General features: G+C 53.8%; 1 protein-coding gene across 1 annotated transcript; it reads left to right on the top strand.

The window, feature by feature from the left end:
• Positions 1-7458: 7458 nt before the first annotated feature.
• COPS7A (COP9 signalosome subunit 7A) lies at positions 7459-11549 on the top strand. Its single transcript, XM_087756244.1, has 8 exons — positions 7459-7748; positions 7859-7934; positions 8500-8588; positions 8671-8873; positions 9320-9425; positions 9814-9965; positions 10314-10379; positions 11182-11549. The coding sequence occupies exons 1-7, from the start codon at positions 7587-7589 to the stop codon at positions 10351-10353; spliced, it is 828 nt and encodes a 275-aa protein (XP_087612370.1). The 5' UTR covers positions 7459-7586; the 3' UTR covers positions 10354-10379; positions 11182-11549.
• Positions 11550-21015: the final 9466 nt, after the last annotated feature.

Here is a 21015-nt window from a genome sequence, read left to right as displayed (position 1 = left end):
TTTTCACACGTTTGGGAGTAACGTCGGTGCGCGTTTGGACGTATCGGCACGGGGATGCGGTTGTGTTAAGGCTTACGGTCACTGGGAGGTCGGGGCGCGGGAGGACGGCGCTGCCGGAGGAGATGTCACGGTCCGGGTTCGTACGAGATGCGGCGCCATTGTGTGTCAACAGGCGCGCACGCGTCCGAGCCCCCCGGCTTTTGTCCCCCTCACGCACACAGGGCTTTATGTCAGAGATCATCCAGGCTTCTGTCGCGTTTTCCAGCCTTTTCGTCTCGAGCCCCGCCGGGACTTGTAGAAATGATCTGTGCAAATCTCGCTCAGCGAGCCCTCGCACGCTCATCCCAGAAACCACCTGTAGAGACGTGGCCGGGGACACGGCGGCGCGGCACGAGCCGGCGTTCAGCTTGTCTTGCTCTCCACGCTTCCCCTCCTGCCTTCTCACCTGGGGGGAGCGGAGGGTAGAAAGCTCTGGAAGGGGCTACATCAGCCACACGGGCTCTTTCTGACCTTTTCAAATCCTGACGAATGTGTTTAGTATAATTGGGAAGCACAAAACAGACGAGAAATTTCAACCGGGGAAAGGTCAGTTAAAGGGCGAAAATCCAAATGACGCAAACACTGAAAATCCCCCTGAAGAGCAAAACTACGGAAGGAAGCAAAAGGAGCCAGAGAGATGAGAGAGAACAAGGAGGAGGATGTTGCAGGGACCAAAAACCCTGGGAGATGTGGGGAGGGAGTCAGGAAAGGCACCGAGGTGATGGGAACGGCGAGCGCAAGGGCTGATGTCACTCTGACATCACTCTTGGGTGATGTAAGGGGAATGGCTTGTTTGGTTTAGAGGAGCAGAGTGGCAGCTGGAGGTACGCTGGGTGGGGTGGGCTCAGAGGAAAGCCACCGGAAAATTACAAGGAAGTTCACGGGGAGAGATGGCATCAGGGGGGCTGATGGAGGAGCAGCTGTGGAAAGAGGATCCGAGAGCGACGCCCAGTATAAAGTATTACTCCGAAGGTGTTAAAGCGAGGGTGATGTGGTGACGGAAAGAAGATGGAAATGGAAAAATTAGCTCTGTTTGGCCAGGATTTGGACCAGGAGCCAGCGTATGTCGTGTGAGGACAATGAAGCACCTCCCTGCCCGGCCATGAGGACATGAGGCTGTTCTTTCCGTCTGGCAGCGTCACTTTTAAATCATCACGTACAGATCATTTACGCCCAAGAGTCCTGAGGCCAAGCAGCCCATTGCTGCTGTTTTTAGCGTTGTTTCCTAAGGGCAGAGAGACCCAGGTGGTTGCCCTGCTGTCTGCAGAACTTTGCCTGTCTGTCTGTCTGTTAGTTGCCATGGGTTTGACAAAAAAAAAACAGAGTCTAGAAGATAAATAAGATCCAAGAAGTTGTATGAAAACCGGCAGCCTGACAGCGGAGCGAGACGCTGTCGGTGCCTGTGCTGGAGGAGAGCCCATAGCCATGCTGCTGGGCAAAACCCCATAGGCCAGAGCAGTCCAGCCAGCAGGCCAAAGGAATTAAGCGGAAAATACTGGGAAAACTGTGTATGCTAGAGAGTGGTGGAGCCCGGCGACATAGACTATAGACCAAGGGGAAAGGACTCGCAGATGTGGCAGAAAGGGCATCGTCAAGATACCCCGGTCGAAGTGGGAGGTATAGAACATATAGGAAACAAGTCCGTAGAGAACCCAGTTTCCTGGGCCCCGTTGCTCTCCGAACAACTGGTTAATAAGGTCTGGAATATCAGAGACATCCCAAAAGACGGGAAGAAAGCTGTGCCCTGCCAATGTTTGTAAAGAGCAAACAGAAGACCTGGAAGTTTCGAGGCAAAGCAACAAAGAGCTGATAGGAGATTCTCCAGTTAATGCCCATCAGCCTGATTTGGAGGAAACGGAGCTTGCCGCATAAATTTGTTTTGTTCTTGTCAGTCTTTGATGTGACTACAGGTTTGTTTGGAAAAAGTGACGGCTTAGATCTATCCAGGCTTCTGGAAGCATTAATATCCCAAAGCATGCTGATGAGAAAAACCAGCGTTCTGCAATATTAAGAGAGGAGGAGGTTAAGGGAGCTGGTTAACTCCATTTAACGACCTGCAAAGGCAGAGGAGGTCACCCCTGGAAGCCCACCCTTGAGCGGCAGCGTTCCTTACGTGGATGCCCAGGAACGAGCCCTGGGTCAGGTATGACTCACCATTTTATTCAGTGCTTGGTAAGCAGATATAGTTCCTCCTGACACGTGTTACTGAGGACACGAGTATTGTTAGAGTGTTAAAAATCACGAGGATGGGACCAGCAGAGAATGACCTACCGCACTGGGTAAGGTGGTCATTCTCATAAAACTTCTTGTAAGACAGCCGAGAGCAAATTGTACAGCCGTGAACAGGAAAAAACGTCCGTGTCTACAGAGACCAGCTTCCAGTCCTGAAAAGAGGTGATCTGAAGAGGATTTAGGGATCGTAACAGGCAGAAGACCCAACGCAAGGCTGGTGGGCCAGGCTGCAGCAGTGGGTGGATCTGAAGCGATCCCCGGCCGTGCAAAGACAGAAGTAAGGAAGAGAAGCAAGGAGATGATTAAACCTCTCTCTGTGTCTGGGTAAGTCCCATGCTGGAAAACTGTACACTGCTTCCTGCTCCATTTTTTAAAAATAACTTTGAATCAAAGGTGATCCGAAGGCTGGAGATCTCAGTAATTTAAAGAGGTCAACCTGTTTAATGTATCAAAAAGCAGAACGAGACATGACTTGCTTGCAGTATCACTTCCTTCCTGGGGAAAAGTCTACCAGATATTCTGGCAGAGAATAACAAGAGCCAGTCACCGGAGAGTGATTAATCACAGAAACAAACCACCAAGTGAAGTGCAAGCTCCTCTCTCTTCTGGAGCCTTTGAATCACGACCAGAGGCCTGTCTGGAAGACAATTCCTGGTCTGCAGAACCCCGAGGGCTGTGAGAGCGGGTCGGAGGAAGAGTTACCGCGCAGTTACCCTCTTCTTAAACTCCTCCGTAAGCTGCTGATAGCGGGCTGCCTTTAGGTGTAGCTAGGTGCAGGTCTTACGACCCTGTGCGCATTAGTCCGGTCCAAGTTATAGGGTGAAAAGCCTTCTGGATCATGTCGGTATCACGCGATTCACCCCAGCCTCCTTCGTCCTCACAGTGTTTGCGTCTCAGAGTCCGTGTTACACGCAGTTGTGAAAACTCGTCCCAGAAGACGTGACCCTAGCTATATTTGAAGAAGGACTGGGGAAAAAATATCATCAGCGTTTTGACAAGTTATTTGGATTCTGCGGTGCTGAAGAGAGAAACAACCTAGAATGAGACGGTACAGCTCCACGGGCTTTTAAGTGGGACAGTGAGCGCATAGGAAAGAAGGAAAAAAAGAAAGGGAATGGAGGTTTCTTTCTGGAAAGACCAGAGTGAGATCAGAAGAGAGGGATGATGCTAGGGGTGGTTACAGCAAGGATTAGAAATCCCAGACATTCAGAAATAACAAGGCAGAACCTCCCCGTGTCACGAGATTTATCTTAAAATTATGGAATGTTGTAAAGACTTGCTTTCATCTGCACTCTTCGCCTCCTACTTACGACTCTTTAGGTTACATGAAAATCACATTTCACAGTTTCCCTGTGACCACACAGATGGGCATTTGCTTTGTGAACAACATGAAAGCATGGGAGTTAATAACTCCGGGAGTCTGGAATTTAATCTCAACACCCGGCACGCCGATCTAGGGACGAGGCAAAGACTTGGCTAAGCCATGGGGACGTTACCGTGCACTCAGACAAGAGTTTGCCTATTTTCGGAAGACGATGACCTTCTCATTTGGACAGCTCAGGGTCTGAGTCCTTCAAAGGACTTTCTGGTCTTTGCCCTTGTTTTAGCTCTATGCAGGACAAAGAAGGAGCAGACAAAAACGTGGGGACCCAGCACACGGGAGATAGGACCTAGGTGAGAAGGAGGACAGAGGGAGCATCATGTAGCTGGGATGCTCGGGCTGCCTGGCTTTATCTGACTAATAATGGAAGGCAGCAAGCGTGTCAGAGAGTGTGAGAGAAACAGATCGATAGGGAGATAAAACGGAGATAGAAGGAGCCGGCGAGGGGGTGGGGAAGAGAGTAATAAACCACTACAAATCAGCGGGGTTATGTCTAAACCTGATTTGAATGCGCTCTGCGCCGGTGTAAGTGAACACAGCTGGTGCAAGGCTATGGTGAATCAGACCCAAATACAGAAACAGAGAGGGAAAAGTAAGATCTCGTTAATATCGCCCTGGAACCTGCCTTCACAGCTCTGACCCAACCTTACAAGTCCTGCTTCGCCTTTAATCCTGCTCTATGGCGAAGCCCAGACCTTGCCAGCTCTGAGAATACGGGTTGATAGCCTCTCCCTGCCTCCCTGGGCCACCACGATCTTCAGCCTGTCCTGAAGATGTGTCTGTTGGGTAAAATGTGTCTCGGTCATATTTTACCCGACCGAGTGCGGGAAATGCTCCTTCCCACCTCGTTCACCGAGGACCCGGGGCAGGACAGCTTCTGCCAACGCCCTTCGGGGCCCTTTTCTAGGAGAGAGGATTGACTGTGCCCATGTGCACGTACCCACGGAAGCCGACCAGAGCAGCCTCTTTGTTCAGCTCCAGATTTTTGAGGCAAATGAGACCGAGACATCCCAAAGCTAAAGGGGCAGCAGAGCACGTCAGTGAAAACCTGCTCTACCGGCACAGGACTGAGGGTCTGGGTACCTTCTCCTGTTTGCCTCCCTGCCCCAGGCACTCAGAGCCGTTTTGCTCCTTCTGCATGGATTTAGTTTTGAGTGACGTCCACTTAATTCTGGTGGCATGACCATTAACCTTAGAAGTTTGGTTTTCCACTTTTCCACACTGATCATCGCTGGCCGCACTGCTCCCTTCTTCTGTCAGTAGCCTCGGCGTGGAGAGCAAGCACTGGAGGAGCCTTAGGGACTGAAGGGACCCTGAGAAGGGGTAAGGACAACACATATGGCCGTTGAAAGATGAGCCATGAAGATGGTGAAGGGTTTAGAGGGGAAGGCGTACGAGGAGGGGCTGAAGTCACTTGGTCTGTTCAGCCTGGAGAAGAGGAGACTGAAGGGAGACCTCATCGCGGTCTGCAGCTTCCTCACAAGGGGAAGAGGAGGGGCAGGCGCTGATCTCTTCTCCCTGACGACCAATGATAGGACCCAAGGGAACGGCAGGAGGATATGCCAGGGGAGGTTTAGGTTGGACATTAGGAAAAGGTTCTTCACCCAGAGGGTGGTGGAGCACTGGAACAGGCTCCCCCGGGAGGTGGTCACGACGCCAAGCCTGACAACATTCAAGAAGCATTTGGACAACACCCTCAGACACCTGGTGTGAATTCTGGGGTTGTCCTACGCAGGGACAGGAGTTGGACTCGATGATCCTTGTGGGTCCCTTCCAACTCAGGACGTTCTATGATTCTATGATTCGATGAAATGAGCTTGGAGCAACCTCTCACAGTGACCGAGCTCCCCAAGGCAGCCATGGGTTGTGCTTTCTAGCTCTAAAATTGTGTTTGGAGCCGTACAGTACCCCAAGGGAGCCTTCTCCACAACTCAGCCACAGCAGCTGCCTGAGAAGAACTAGAGTCGAAGCAAGCGATGAGAAGAGAGTTATTGATACTGGCAAGTAAAACCTTAACAAGCTTAGACTTTACCCAGATGAACATTCCAAGATGTTCTGCTTATTTCAAGATGTTACGCTTACAGAAGTCTGGCAAAGTACAAGTCAACCGCCTTTAATACGTGCTAAACTGATCAAGCTGAAGACCGATTCCCTTGCTGGCGATCACGTGCTGGAGTGCAAACTTACCCTGACAGCACTAAGGTTTTAACAGGCTCAAACCACGTTGCCTGCACAGGCTACGTTGGGCTCCCAGCAATTTGTGGCCTCCTTTGCTTTCATGGAAAATCATGGCTGATTTCGGAAGGAGCCAGCCACGAGGGAGCTGGTGCCGAGCTGGAAACTCTTGGCCAAACAGCTTCACGCTGCTTATTGAAACGAGTGTTTGCTGGCTGTGCTCCTGCCAGTCCCCCTCACAACTCACCTCCACCTACCACATGATTTATAGAAGACAAAAAGAGCTACGAAGGTTTTTTTTTCCCCAAATGACCCTCACTTTTTAGTCCCATCACTGTAAAACCAGCTCTTTCACCTAACGCGGGGAAGCGTGCCCTCGGCGATGCCTCCCGATCGCATTACACGAACTCATTTGGCCACGAAGAGGTACTTAAAGCACAGCATAAACATTTCTATCCTTGTGGAGTGTTTAAACCATCTTTTTTATGGCCATACCCTGCCTGCATCAGGGATGCATTTCTTGACAAGAGCAACGGTTAATGATTCAGCAGATAGTAAAGCAGTTTTTTTCTAAAAATTAATGCAGTAGAGGAGGGGATGCAAGCAGGGATTTAAGAAACGCACAGTTTAAATACATAAGTACAGTGCTTTGCAACGTCAAGATTTCTTACATTTACATATCCCCAAAACACTGCCCAAAATAGTGAGATCTTAATGGCGTGAAAGCGAAGACGAGTGCGATGTGTAGGCACACTCAAGGTATTGTACGCGTCTCTTTTAATTCTGGTGTGGTGCTTAGAGAATACATCACTGAAATATGAAAAATACTGTGCTGTAGAGTAGTGTATCTGTTTTCTCAGCAGTTATTTTCACATATTGTAGGGATAAAGAGTAGATATTCACCACAATGAATGCAAAGACCCGTAAGTCCGTGGCTATTCGTGTGGCACCTGCGACCGTTACGCCTGCTGCAGCGTGTTGGACGCCCTTCGGTACGGCGGGGCAGCTCAGGGCAGGTTTTGATGGAAGATGGGTGGCGGAGTACAGCATGTTGGACGCCCTTCGGTACGGCGGGGCGGCTCAGGGCAGGTTTTGACGGAAGATGGGTGGCTGAGAGCGAGCGGGTGCTGGCGGCCCAGACGACGGATGGACAGACGGCACCTGCAACCGGCACGGTGACAAACCGGCGGCCACGGTCAGGCTGGAGCACCCAGGCAGCCCCTGCGCGGCCCAGTCCCGGCCTGGGCCCTGTGGGGCGCGGGGGGGTGCGGCCAGGCCTCCCCTGCCGCCTCACGCCGGGCCAGACCGCGCCCCGGGCCCCACGGAACCGCCCGGGCTGCAGGGAGCGGAGCAGCGGCGGGCACCCGGCGTGGGCCTGCGCCTGCCGGGCCCTGCCCGGCCCCGGGGCCCGGAGAGGCCGGGGCCCAGGCGGGCGGCGCCCCGGGGCGGTGCTCGGCGGCCGGGGAGGTGAGGAGACGCCGCTCCGGTCGGCGGAGCCCACCCCGGCCGGCAGGGGGCGCCCTCGCGGCAGGCCCGCCCCGCCGCTCGGCCCCGGTGACCGGCCAATGGGAAAGCGGCGAAGGCGGGACGTACCGCTGCCTCCCCCAGTCGGAGGCGGGCGTGAGGTCGCGACGCGGGTAGCGTCACACCCGGAAGCCGCCGCTCTGCGACGGCGGTGCCATAGAGAAGCTGTGGCGGGGCTGAGCCGGCTGGCGCCCGGCGGCGGGGCCGGGGCCTGCGGGAGGGCGGCGGCGGGGCCATGGCGGCCGAGGGGAAGGTGACGGGGCAGAGCCAGGAGCAGTTCCTGCTGCTGGCCAAGGCGGCCCGCGGCGCCGCTCTCGCCAGCCTCATCCACCAGGTGCTGGAGGCCCCGGGCATCTACGTCTTCGGGGAGCTGCTGGACATGCCCGCCGTCCGGGAGGTGAGACAGGCCCAGGCCCCGGCCCCGGCCCGGCTCCGGGCGCTAGGCCCGGCGGGCCCTGCCTGCCCGCGGCCCGGAGGGCGGCGGGGCCTGACCCTGTGTCCCCGCAGCTGGCCGACAGCGAGTTCTCCCCCGTTTTCCGTCTCCTGACCATCTTCGCCTACGGCACCTACGCGGATTACCTGGGTGAGGCCGGGTCCCGGGGGCGCAGCGGGGTTCGGGGGCCCTTTCCAGCCCTGGTGATGCCGGGCCCTCAGTGCAGAAAACAGCCCGGAGCCCCGAGCCGTGGTAGACCCTCACCCACACCGTCCCCCTTCGCAGCAAGAGCCGTGCCTCCGTCGCTACGGCCTGACAGATTGCAGGGTTGGGCCCGAGACTGCTGGAATACCTGGCAGTAATTAATGCTGCCATTCGCCAGCTGCGTGGGGAATTGCCAAGAACATCTTGAGCACGACATTTTTGAGGGGCGAGGGGAAAGACTTAGGTATCCGCTGGGATGCACAGACTTCCATAAATAAGGGAGGGGACAGCTAGAGAGGAGGACTTGAGGCTGAGGGGAGGAAGGGCTGTGCAGAAAAGGTGTTTCGAGCTGAGAATCGATGGGGATGGCTTGGCAAGACGAAGCATCGCTCGGGGGATTGGTGTGCAGAAGCTTTGAGACACGGGCATGGTGCAGATGCTTCTGTGCAGGGCTGGGAAATGGAAAAATGAGGCATAAATTCTGACACCCCGTTCTTTCCTCTGACAATAGCTGAAGCGGCGAACCTCCCTCCCTTGTCAGAGGCTCAGAAGAACAAACTGAGGCACCTGTCAGTCGTTACTCTGGCTGCCAAGATCAAGGTAGTGGCCCTGCTTTTCCGCCCGCCCCGAGTTCTCCTTCCCCTGGAGTTACCTCCTGCTAGTTACCCTCCTGTTTCCACAGTGCATCCCCTATTCAGTGCTGCTGGAGCAGTTACAGCTGAAGAACGTCCGGCAACTGGAGGACCTCGTGATTGAGGCCGTGTACGCAGATGTGCTGCGAGGGAGCTTGGATCAGCGGAACCAGCGCCTGGAGGTGGATTACAGCATTGGGAGGGACATCCGGAGGGAGGAGCTAAGCACCATCACCCGCACATTGCAGGAGTGGTGAGGAGGAAGCCCCCGATACTAACACCCAAAAAAGGTTGCAGGAGTGGCCGGTGGCTTCCCCAGATCCTCTGTGTGTCGCTGGGGGGTAGTGTCATGAGGTGACCTACTCGATCCCCTTTCCCAGACTCCAACGGAAAGTTATTTTCCAAAAATCATTTTCCAAATTCCTCTCTTTGTTGCTGGAGGGGTGATGAGACCGCAGCAACCTTCGCACAGCCCTGGCTGATGGCTGGGATTTATCTGCAGTTCCTAACCTCGTGTTGCTTTATTTGTCCCCCTCCCAGGTAATGGCGTCGCTACGTTATTACATTGGGCTCCTGCCTGGTGTAGCCATCGCCTGCCAGTTTTTTTTTTTTTTTTTTTTTTGGCCTCTAGAGTTGAAATCTGTCATCTTTCATGTGGTGTAACTACCTGGCCTGTTCAGTTCTACGTCTTCTCTCCAGGTGCCAGGGCTGCGAGGTCGTCTTGTCGGGCATTGAAGAACAGGTCAGCCGGGCCAACCAACATAAAGAGCAACAGCTGGCGCTGAAACAGCAGATAGAGAGCGAGGTGAGCAGGCCAGGGAGGGAGCAGCCAGTGCCCCTTGCTTCAAAATAACTAGAGCCAGCACCCCATGGTTGTTACGGCCTCTGCTCAACTAAGGCGTTACCTTTTCCCTAGGCCAGACCCCGCAGGGGGTTGTGCCTGAAGAAGAGTCCTAAATTGGCGTAACGCTCCTCTGCAATGCAGAGCTCTGAGCAGCTCTTACCTCTGTTGTTTGGCCTGAGCTTGTGGCTCTTAAATCCAGGCCTTGCTTTAAAAAGAAACCAAACCCAAACAAAAAACAAAAAAACACGAAACAAACTAAAAAAACAACAACAAAAAAAAAACAAACAAAAAACAAACCAAACTAAAAACTGTGGGAAATTCCTTGGTTCTTGCTTTTCTGCTGTTGCAGGTAGCAAACCTGAAGAAGACCATTAAAGTGACGACAGCAGCTGCCGCAGCAGCCACATCCCAAGACCCGGAACAGCACCTAACAGAGCTCAGGGAGCCGGCCCCTGGCACCAACCAGCGCCAGGCGAGCAAGAAAACTTCCAAAGCCAAAGGGTGAGGAGCGGGGGCAAACGAACGGAGCCACTGCGTGCATGTGCGTGCGCGCGGGAGGCGAGCGGAGGGGAGTCCTGCTTCGGAGCAGGGAGGTTACTGACCGCAGGGGTCTGCTCCTTGGATGTGGGGTGCTCGGGTGTGTAGTCCCAGCTGAGCTCGTCTCGCTCATTTGGGGGAAGATCTCTGCAACTCGTGGTCTGAAGCAGAGTTCGTAAGCCTTCCTCGTGTTCTCCTCTTGCGAAGAACGTCAGCTACTCTTCTTTGTGTGCGTTTAGAAAAGGAAGTCGAGGTGAGCCTTAGTGTCCCCTCTGAATTGGGTTTGTTGTTGTTTTCTTTCTCTCTCCGCAGGCTCCGGGGCAGTGCGAAGATTTGGTCTAAATCAAACTAGTTGGATCTCCCTTCACAACCGGGAGGGTGAGAGGAAGAGATTTGGGGGATGGAGGGGTAGCAAGGGTCCCAAGTGTGGTGCTTCTGAGCTCTTCTCCGAGACCCATCTTGCCAACTGATTCTCCTGCATGTTTGTTCTCTTTCCTATCTTCTTTACCGACTTCCCAGGCAGTGCCTCCCTCTTCATCACAGCATTTCACACTCTAAGCTTCCAGGTGTACGCGTTGCTGTTTCCCCTACCCCTCAAGCCCCCGCCGCCGCGGCCGGGTGGTTCTCTCTTTCTCTCTCCCTGTCTTTTGACAGGTCAATTTAAAGAGCCGTAAAACTGCGTCGGTCACCTTTGCACCCGCAGGGCATCGCAGAAGCTTGGAAAGAGCGCGCTGGTGCTCGGCAATCGTTTTGGCTCTATGAGACCCCTGGGAGACTTTGCTCCAGGATGCAGCTGCCATCTTTGATTGTTTAATCTTTGTTTTGCTAGGTGGGAGGGTAGTTTTTGAAGGGATTCTTTTAAAAATATATAAATATATTATAAATATATATAAAACAATAAAAAAAAATAGATCTATGGACACATCTATACAAACTTGTGCTCCTGTGGTGGTGTCTCTTTGTCTTGTATACTGATAAGTTGTGATACTGAGAGCCTCTCTCCCATTTCTGGGTGGAATATCTCCTCAAAATACTCCTTTTTTTCCAAAGGGCAGTGCCACAGCAGCTCAATAGAGCTGGGACGAGAGTCCGTAAAGCAGGAATGAATCATAAATCTTATTTAAAGAGTTTCTCGTGTGATTAATTTGCATCTGGAACGTTGAGAAGAGGTGCTTTTCAGGTAGTCTGAGAGGAAGGTGCAGAGGTTGAGGGAAAAGTGTCAGCGCTACGTGCACGGTGATCCCGGACAAGACGGAAAGCGATGCGGGGACTTGTCCGACAGAGTCGAAGGTAACGGAATCAGTGCCTGTCTGGGTGAGTTTTCAGGGTATAGATGCTGCTTAAGTCATTCTCGGGTGATGTTGGAGTCTGGTCGAAAAAGATCTTTTTAATGCAAATTAACTCCTGTGAGATGCCCAGAAAAAACAGTCAGATTCTTCAGAGGATGCATCCCTGAGGCTGTCTTGAAGCCGAGTCGGACGGATGTGAGCGTCGCGCTGCCGTTCCACGACGGTGTCCACTGCTGTAAATGTAAATTGACGCCGTGACTCCCGCTTGGTTCTGCCTCTTTCCTTGTTTTTCCTTGCCAAAATGTGATTCCCGGAACCTGGGTGTCCGTGGGTGAGCAAAGCACGGGAAACTTAATCCAACAAGGGAAAGCCCTGATCTTTGCATGGAGACTTTTTCCAATTCCCTGGCCTGGGTGAGTTTTCTTCTGGGTCAGCCCCTGCGCAGATGAGTGAGAGCTGGAGCCGGGGCAGCGTAGGCGGGAGCCGACCTTGTTGAGGGGGTGTGTGGGGGGGTGAGACCACGCTTGGTTTAGTGGTAGCGAGGTGTGATGTCATCTCTACTCCAAACGCCGCAAAATGCTGGTTCGTGCGATATTGCTGTTTTACGAATTCTGGGTTGCTGTAATACAGCGCTGACTTTCAGTGGGAAACCCCTCTCACCTGAATCCGTGAACTCGGAAAGTTTTCGAGCAGCTTTCTTCCCGGTGCGTAAGGTCGCAGGGCTGGGATGTGCCGGGCCGTCCCGGGGTGCCTGCTGTCCCTGCCCGAGGTCGCCAACGGCTAGGGCGGCCCCGCACCTCTCCCCCATTCTGTGCCCCGAGGCATCAGGCCCCTCAGCTGCAGGCGTCTGGCCAGAAAGCGCGGAGTAGGAGAGGTTTGGCGTGAAGTTGGCCAGGCAAGAGGCGCGAACCTGGCTGCAGGAGCGCGTCGGGGGCGGCTGAGGGGGGTCTGGCTAATTTGCAGCAGCAGGGAGTCTGCTTGAGGAGTCGTGTTTTCCGTAAGTTGCAGGGAGGGGTTGCGACAAGGCTTTGCAGCTGTCCTTTAAATTACCTCAAGCCTTCCTCCCTCCGCGTCGCATCGTCTTCGCCTTGTCTCTCTCGATGCGGAGAGTCGCCGTGTTTGCGATTGTTTGCGAGAAGTGATAACCTCATGCGCCTCGGATCCTCCCGCTCCCCAGGCAGGGCTGGCCCGGGACCGAGGCCCCGACAGCGGAGGCGATACCTGGCGAGCCCCGAGCGCCTCCCAAATGTCTGGCACCTCCTGCCCTTCGGGAGAGGAGCCGCTTGCAAAGCTGGTGGGGTGTGACGCGGAGGAGAGAGGCGAACGGGCTCGGGATGGAGCCAAGCAGCTGGGCAAAGTGTGCGTCCTAGCAGCCGGCTGGGGCCCAGCGGGAGCTGGGCTGCGGCGGTGGCACCTATAGGGAGGGCTGAAGTTACCGGTGACGGAGGAGGATCTCTGTGCCCTGCAAAAGTCCTGCTGCTGTAACAGCTCTTTGTCTCAAGCATCTCGGCTCCTCTCCGACCTGTTAGGCTTTGCTCTGTTTAACCACACTGGGGCTATTCGGCACAAAGGGTCTTTTTAAACATCCTGAATCCGCAGTTTAAATCCAGGCCGCAGATCCCGGGAGCGGAGTTGGGAGCGTCGCAAGCCAGCACCGAGAGCTCCACGCCGGTGACAGGCTTGCGTGAGCGCCCCGCACGGCACGCGGCAAGGCGGAGCAGCGCCCGAGCTCCGTACGTGCGCTGGCAGCGGTCTCGTGAGCGCACAAAACCCCACACGTGGGTGACGGCAACCAGAGCGTGGACCAACGCGGGGTCCGGGGGAGGCTTGCCGCACCTAGGCCGTGCCGAAGCCCCAGGCCCGGACTCTCACGGCTCAGTCATGGCTGTCGCTACTCTGCCTGTGCGCTTCTGCCGTAACTTCAGTTTGTGGCATCGAGCTTCCCCCCCCTCTCCGGGGCTCGGCTCAGCTCTCCAATAGCAGCGTTTGCCGAGCGCGGCCGCAGGCCTTGCTCCCCCTTCCCGTTTTCTTGTTTGCCCCTCTCGAGGCTGGTTGTGTTGCAGATTTTGGAAGAGTTTGGGGTTAAATGTATTTGCTCAAGGGGCATCTGCACAGCTCTGAAAGTCTTCCATTTTGTTTGCTTTTCAAAGGGAACACCTTTTAAGACCTCTATTAAGAAAAAGGAAGCAGAAGGCAGCAGATAAAATTACTTCAGACCTTTGGTATGACTGAAAAATAAATGAGAGGTGTGCGGTGCAGAATGAAAATATTGCCGCAGATTGCCTTGCCGGATGGCAAACAGCGGGCAGGAGCACAGGTTTCCCTTTGCCCTTCACCTGAAAACCACGCTTTTTATTTTCCTGCTTGCTTCAGCTGTGACTCTGAATTTCAGTCAGAGAGGATGGGAAGATTAATTAATTAGTTAACATTTGTAAATCACTTTGCAGATGGCGAGAGCGGGGTAAGTACTGAGCATTATTATTATAGGGTTTCGTTTTAATTGTAAATGTCTTTTGTGTTTTTTAACCCTGTTTTCTCCCAAAGAAAAGCCTGAGAAAACAGACCCTGAGTAGAGCAGAACAGAAATACCTGGCCACATGACACCCTAAGCCCTGCCAAAGGACGGAGGTTCAGGGGATTGCGGAAGAGAGGGTGCGGAGAAGCGTCCGTCCCAGCTCGGAGAGCAGGAGATCTGCCAGCCCGAGCGCAGAAAGCGTCCCGACTCTTGCGCAGCGATGTGTTGCAACCCCTCTTTGGGTGTTGTCCGGGGGGCTTTCACACCCGGATTCAGAAAAGGGAGGAGGTAGGACAGGACCTATCCCTGCTCCTCTGATTCCCACCTGGCTGGGGAGAGGGATGTCTGAATTTTGCCAGCCGCCCTGCGCTGAGAGGTAGCCACGGATTCTTAGTAGGAATCATGGTTAATGAGGGTAATTCTTCGTATTGCGTTACTGGGGCCACAATTTCTTCTGGGGCGCTTGCCGCTCCCCTTCTTGCAGACGATGGGGCCAGACGCCATGGTGTCAGCCCAGCGTCCGCCGCGGTGCCTGTCCGTACCCAGTGAGTGGCGAGGAGGGTTCCGGCTGGGCAGGCACCCTGCAGGTCTTGCCCGTCTTCTCCCCATCCTCCAGTGGTTTGTGCTGGGGGAACCTTTGGAGGTAGAGGTGGTCTTTGTGCTTAACGAGGAAGGTCTCACAACAGCAGGTTTCCCCAGGCTGGTCTGGGGGGACGGCAGCCCTGCCTCCGCCCGGCAGCAGGATACACGCCCGCCGCCTCTGTCCTCCCGCGGGTCCCCAGTGCCAGCCGGGGAGTGGGTGCTGCGGCACCCTTCAGGGCTGCGGGGACGCTGCGGAGGTCACGGGGACACCGGCCAGCTTGCATTTACTGGTCCGCAGGGCATTCCTGCGGCTGTGTGGTTCCCCCAGAGCTAAAAGCGGGGATGCTTCAGCTCTGCTCTAACGGGGCGTTTGCTCCCCTCCCCTCCGAAGGCTTCTTGTGGAAGGTGGGTGCCTGAGAGCCTGGTCTGTTGGGTGAACCAATGTGGACAGATGGGCGTCCCTGTCTGCTCCCCGCGGGGTCGTGCCTCCTCGCAAAGGCTCCCTGCCGCCAGCAGCCGCTCCGGGTTGTGCCTGCCCCTGGGATGGGGCCCTGGCTCTGCAGGACTACGACGCAGCACTACGACGCAGAGCAAGGTAGCGTAGCTGAGAGTCCCATGGTCCGCGCCAGCAGCTGCAAATGCATCTCTCGGCTCCCTGATGTCCTTCTTGTCTCCTTTTGTGCCCTGGAATAGCTGCTCGTTTTCCTTCTGTGACTCCTTTTCCATCTTTGCCCTCCTCTCCAGCGGTGCCTGGCTGCGTTCCCACCTGCAGCGCTGCTCTTTCCTCATCCCTTTTGCAAAAGCAAAGCTCAGGAAAAAAAAAAACAACAAAACAAAACACCCACTTTCTCTGCTGGTTCCTCAGCCACCCACCTCGTGGGTGTTTCTCTTCGGGGCTGCTCCAGATTTTTGGGAGCATCCCTGCTGGCGTGCGGTGGAACCGGGGCTGGATTTGCCTCTGCCTCCTCTGCTGGCGGCAGGCTCTTCCACTGCTGGGGAAAGGAGGGCGTTTGTAACAAAATTTTTTCTGCAATTAGATTCACGTTGCGATGAGTTCAATAAATACCAAATCAGCTGGATTTGAGAGCCGTGACCCTTATCTACGAGTAACGAGAACGTCCAGAATTACTGTGGCACTTGTGCGTGCGTTAAAACTCCAAGGCGCAAGTGAAGCCCCAGCCCCTTCGGATCAGGAGAAAATGTTTCTGGGGAGGCTTGGCCCCGGCTCCTGCGGGATTCCCTGTATCCGCCGCTGAAGCGTATAGCGCTGGCTTCGGGATGGGGGAAGATGGAGGAGCTGTTTGGTGGGAGCAGAAGTGAGAAGGAGGCTCCCGGTGACCGAGCGGGCTCTCTTACCGCTACGGTCTCATAATCCCTTGCGAAAGCTTCGCAAATGCCAACCAAAAGCCGGTTAATTTTATTGTCCCCACCTTGGCAGGCTGCCCCACAACCTGGCTGCTGTCGTGGTTAGAAAGTTTTCCTCATTTCCAGCTTAAATGGATTCACAGCTCGTTTAGATTCTCCTGTGCCGGCGTGGCTTTCGCCGAAGCAGTTTTTCCTCCCTGCTATTTATTTCCCTTGAGCATAGACTTTGCTTTGCTTAATGAAACCAGCCTCCTCGTACGTCGTGAGCGCTCCGTAGTGCGTAGGCTATCCTACCAGCTCGCTCTTGCGCTTCAAATTAATCGTTCTTGGTGAGAAACAAGCACGGTTCTCTTCCACAGGTGAAGTCTCATCAACATCTTGCACGCAAGCGCAACGCGTACCTATAGCTACGAGAAACGCCTGCCGGGGCACGCGTGGCTCCTCCTCGACGCCTCGGTGGGTGCTTATGATTCTTTCTTCTTTCCTGCTGCTTATAATCAAAGAGGCTCCAGTTTACAGCTAAGAAAGTCTTGATTTTAGGTCCTATGTGCCTTTTCCCTTTTACTTTGTGCTACTGAAGTCCCTTTGCTGTAACTGACCTCTTCAAGGCCGCCTACGTCCTGTGCGATACCCTCATCCAACTTGGCAACGTGTCCGGGTTTTATTTATTTATTCATGTATTTTGTTTTTGCAGTCTTTGTTCTCCTTTTCTCTTATTAGCAAGGGACGGCTATCGTGAGGCTGCTGTCTCTACTTCCAGCTTACCTCTGATCATTATGGCACCAGCAGCGGGAGATAGGAAGTGTCTACTCTATTCCCCTTCCTCCCTACCTCCTTTTTTTGTCCCTCCTAAGTTTCTATTAAGTGCCCTCAGGATTTATAGACGCAGCCAGATGGGAGGAGATCGCGGCAGCAATAATCACCGAAGTGGGGTTTCCCCATGGGGGCGTTTTTTGAAGTGTTGTCTTTAAAATAAAAGAAAATTCCCAAGAGGAAAAGAAATAGTTACATTGAAGGCAGGGCTGAAAAATGGCATCGAGTCTTTTTTTTTTTTTTTTTTTTTTTGAGAGAGTGTTTTGGAAAGTAGAAAAATGTTGCAAAAATCAAACGAGTGATTTTAACCTAGACCCTGTATTGAGGTCTATTTTTAAATCCTGTTCTCTCCAACACTGGAGTCGGTACCATGGGAGGGGCCTTTGCCTGTGGGATTTTACACTCTCGCCCCATGGACGGGCACGTTTGCCCCCAAACCAACCTTGGTGCCCGCAGACAGCTCGCTCTGTGGTCCCCTGCGCTTTGAAGTCCTCGTCAAGTCCCCAGGTTTCTTCTTCCCCTTCCCACCCTCCCCTGCAGTCTAGCGCCGTGCCAGCCTGCTTTCCTCTCTGATTCATAGATCTTTAAAGCCTGAAGGGACAGGTATAATCACGTCGTTTGGCTTCTCAAGTGGCCAAGAACGACCTCGCCCCATTCCTGGGCTCTCCAACTTCGCTTCCCGACGCCTCATCGAGGTTTGGAGTAGCGAGAGCTGGGAAAACTCGGGTATGGTCTAACGATCCCGCTCTGCCGTGAAGGTCTGCATCTCCTTTCCCGCTCCATCGTTAGGAAGCTGCAGGTTTTCTGCTAGGTTAAAGAGCCCTCTGCTGTCGGAAGCCTCTTTCCCGTCCAGGTAACGGCAGCCCGTCCTCAAGTGGAACCAGCTCAGACACGACAGCATTGAGTTCACGTTATCTTGTAGCGCCAGTCGGTGTTTCCAGGCTTCAAGTCATCCTCGTTGCTCCCTTCTGGAGTCCTTCGGGGTCCTTTTTAGTGTCGTATACACGGATTTCATGCAACGGGTTCGCTATGGCAATACAGGGGAGAACCTTTACCTCCCTTCTTGGTGAACGCAGGCTGACGCCTCCAAGCGTAACCCATCTCCGCAGCCGAGGAATTACGCAAATAACATTCATTTACTTGGTTGTCTCCCAGTCCCCTAATTCTTCTTGGAGTCTCTCCAGAGTTTTCCAAAAACAGTCCTCCATCTTGAAAAAGCGCAGACCGCGTTCACGGTCCTGGATGAATGTCTTTCTGCTTTCGCCGCAGCCAAAAATGCTGTTTATAAATAAACACCACACCAATAGTTACGGACTGTTCTGCACATCTCCTCTGTTTCCATCGTTTATCACCTTCATTGTTCCTTGGGTCCCCTGAAAGCTTCATCAGCGGTGGTTTAATATCTTCTTGCAGATCATTAATCACCTTACTAATGAGCATTAGTTTCAGAACAGCACCCTACTAGAAATAATTTCATATTCCAGGGGCTCTTTTCCCCCTCATTACTTGAAATCTGTCAGTGAAGTAAAATTTATAATATTGGCCCTTTTGTTATTTTAGTAATTATTTAATTTTTTTTTAAATCGGGGAATAGTTTGGCGTGGCTAAGTCAGATACCTTGTGCTGGTATCTGACTTTAACAACCCTTAACTGCGGGTTGCTGTAGTGTCCCTGTTAACCCAACCCATGATTTAACCAGAAAAGACTACAGCTGTTGGACAGGACCAATGTTGAGAAAACGAGATTGAGAAAACCATCAAAACAGATACAGCCATTTTTATTTTAAAATTTATCGTGTTTTTCATCTCTTATCTTGGCTTAAAGTTGGTTTAACTGGTTTACAGCTGTGTATATTCCCCCTACGCACAGGCTTTGCCGCAGGGCAGGCCCCTCTGCCAACGTCTGGGTGCCCTACTTGCTCCGTAGCAAGATCCAGAAGCGGCATCGAACCACTTTGCTTGGGTGCTTCAACAAGTCCCGTTTGAAGGTGACAGCTGGGGGAGAAGGAGCGACAATGGATTTTTGTCTCCACAGGATGGATAAGGATGGGAACATCCAACCTTCTCTTTCTCCGTCCTGCTGGAAGAGCTGTCACCGACGTGACAGAAATGTAAGAAAGAGGCTCATCTTTTTCATCCTTCCCTTTGCCCCGATACAGCAGTTTTAACAGGAAACCATTTCACTCGAAACTGTAATGGGAAAAACTTCACCAGCCTTCGGTGTGGTCTAAGTTCGGGTGGCGTGACAGAGGTGGGCTTTCTGATTGCGTGGGTGCTCTTGGTTTCAGGCAGCTGAATTAGAGCAGCGCTGCGCACGCGGACTCAGGCACCAACCTGGAGCTTCTCGCAGCTTGTCCGAAGACAGAGGAAGAGGAGTAAATCCTTGGTTGTGCACACAGACGTTTCGTTGCCTCCCTGCAGTTCTCTTCCGTTGGATTAACAACCTACGTTGGTGATCGGTAAGGGAATTTTCATCAAACCAGGGGATCGGTGAAAGGGAGAGCCCCAAGCACAACTCGCAGTCGCTCAGCAGAAGGCACCGGCGGCAGCGTGTCTTACTCCCGCTGGGGTACACATCTGCCCTCTTGCTCCTTGCCTTCACATTCTCTCACCATCTCACTGATCGAAAAGCACTGTCGTGCCCGGATCAATGCCAGCCTGGAGCAGCTGAGGCAGCTTCTGCAGCAGAACCCGGAGCAGCAGGTGAGGAACGGCCTCCCAGGACTGGAGGAGTCAACGGAGAGTCCCTTCTTTGGGAAAAAAACCTCCTACTCTCTGAAGTCCGAGGTTAACCGACCGAGCAAAGGGGAGACCCTCCCAATACGCTTCCCATGCTTACTTTTTGGTTTGGGGTCTCTAAAACTCCCTCCTGGGCTCCTGTCTCTGCTTCCCAGCCTTAACACAAGGTCCTCCTCTACCTGAACCTCTTTTCCATTTCTCTAGACCACCAGAGCCTTGCAACGCCTGGAGAGGGCCGAGATAAATCACATCCCTTGCCACAGAGCGGAAAAGCACACAAGGGCACCAGATCCGTAAGCAGGACGGCACCCAACAGGGCACAGAGGCTTGAATCCAGATAAAAGGATTAGGGATTAGATCAAGATTAGGAATTCCATGCCCAAAGAGGAATGGATCCTCACATCTTAAAGGTCCAAGTTGATCCCCACCATGCCCACCTCCCTGTTCTCTTTCTCAGACATTGACCCAAAGACGGGCCAGGACTTGGCGGCTGGTGACCACCACCGTCTCGATGCTGTAAGCCCCTTTCTGAGCTCAATTGGTTCTTCGCTCGATCAAAACACCGGGTCCCACATCTTGCTCAAGACAACCACCGAGATGAGGGCTGCTCTTGCCCCAGTTCCTTCTTTCAAAGCCTGGCAAGCCCAAGATGACTTGTCTTCTACTAAACCTCTCCCCAAGCCCTGCTTTTCCCTTCTTCGACCTTGCTCTCTTTTCAGGGCCTGCCTTGACTATGATACCTCCAGAAACTCAGTCTGCTCCCAGGGAGGCTTATCCCCCTCCAACACACTTCACCATCTCAACCGAGGTCCCTCCCTTCGCTCTCCCAGATGCCAGAGACCTCTCCAACTACACCCGGACCTGGAGCCATCACCTGAAGGTCAGGACTTCTACTGGGGTTTGTGATGGGACAGAGCAGCATGGGGAAGCAGGGACAGAACCTGTCATCAGCTAAGGCTCTGTGGAACATGTGCCAACTCTGCCCTAAGCTTTCAGGGACTGGATTTTTTCAGGGCAAGACAGTCAGTCCTCAGCGAGGGCTCTGTCCCTCTGTCCAACACGGGGATACACGGCAAGATCCCGGCACGCCCCTGCCAAGTTTAAGTCACGCATCAATTTCCTGCTCTCGGTTCCAAAGGATGAAAAGGTGCACATAAGGGTGCATGCTGCAGTAGGAAACCGGCCTGAAAACCCAGGAGATCTTGGAATCGTAGAATCATAAAGGCTGGCAAGGACCTCTGAGGTCATCGAGTCCAACCGTTAACCCAACTGCCAGGTCCACCTCTAAACCATGGCCCTCAGCACCACGTCTCCCTGGCTTTTAAATCCCCCCAGGGATGGGGACTCAGCCCCTGCCCTGGGCAGCCTGGGCCAGGGCCTGACCACTCTCTCTGTGAAGAAATTTTTCCCAATATCCAACCCAAACCTCCCCTGGCGCAGCTTGAGGCCGTTCCCTCTCATCCCATCGCTTGTTCCTGGGGAAGAAGAGACCGACCCCCCCAGCTCCAGCCTCCTGTCAGGCAGTTGCAGAGAGCGATGAGGGCTCCCCTCAGCCTCCTCTTCTCCAGGCTGAGCCCCCCCAGCTCCCCCAGCCGCTCCTCCCCAGCCTTGTGCTCCAGCCCCTGCCCCAGCCTCGCTGCCCTGCTCTGGCCACGCTCCAGCCCCTCCATGGCCTTCTTGGGGTGAGGGGCCCAGCGCTGAGCACAGTACTC

This window comes from Nipponia nippon, unplaced genomic scaffold, assembly GCF_047370975.1.
Source record: "Nipponia nippon isolate SJK-2023a ecotype South Korea unplaced genomic scaffold, ASM4737097v1 scaffold_2, whole genome shotgun sequence".
NCBI classification, from domain to species: domain Eukaryota; kingdom Metazoa; phylum Chordata; class Aves; order Pelecaniformes; family Threskiornithidae; genus Nipponia; species Nipponia nippon.
Note: the sequence above shows the minus strand (reverse complement) of the source record. Positions and strands in the feature narration are given on the sequence as shown.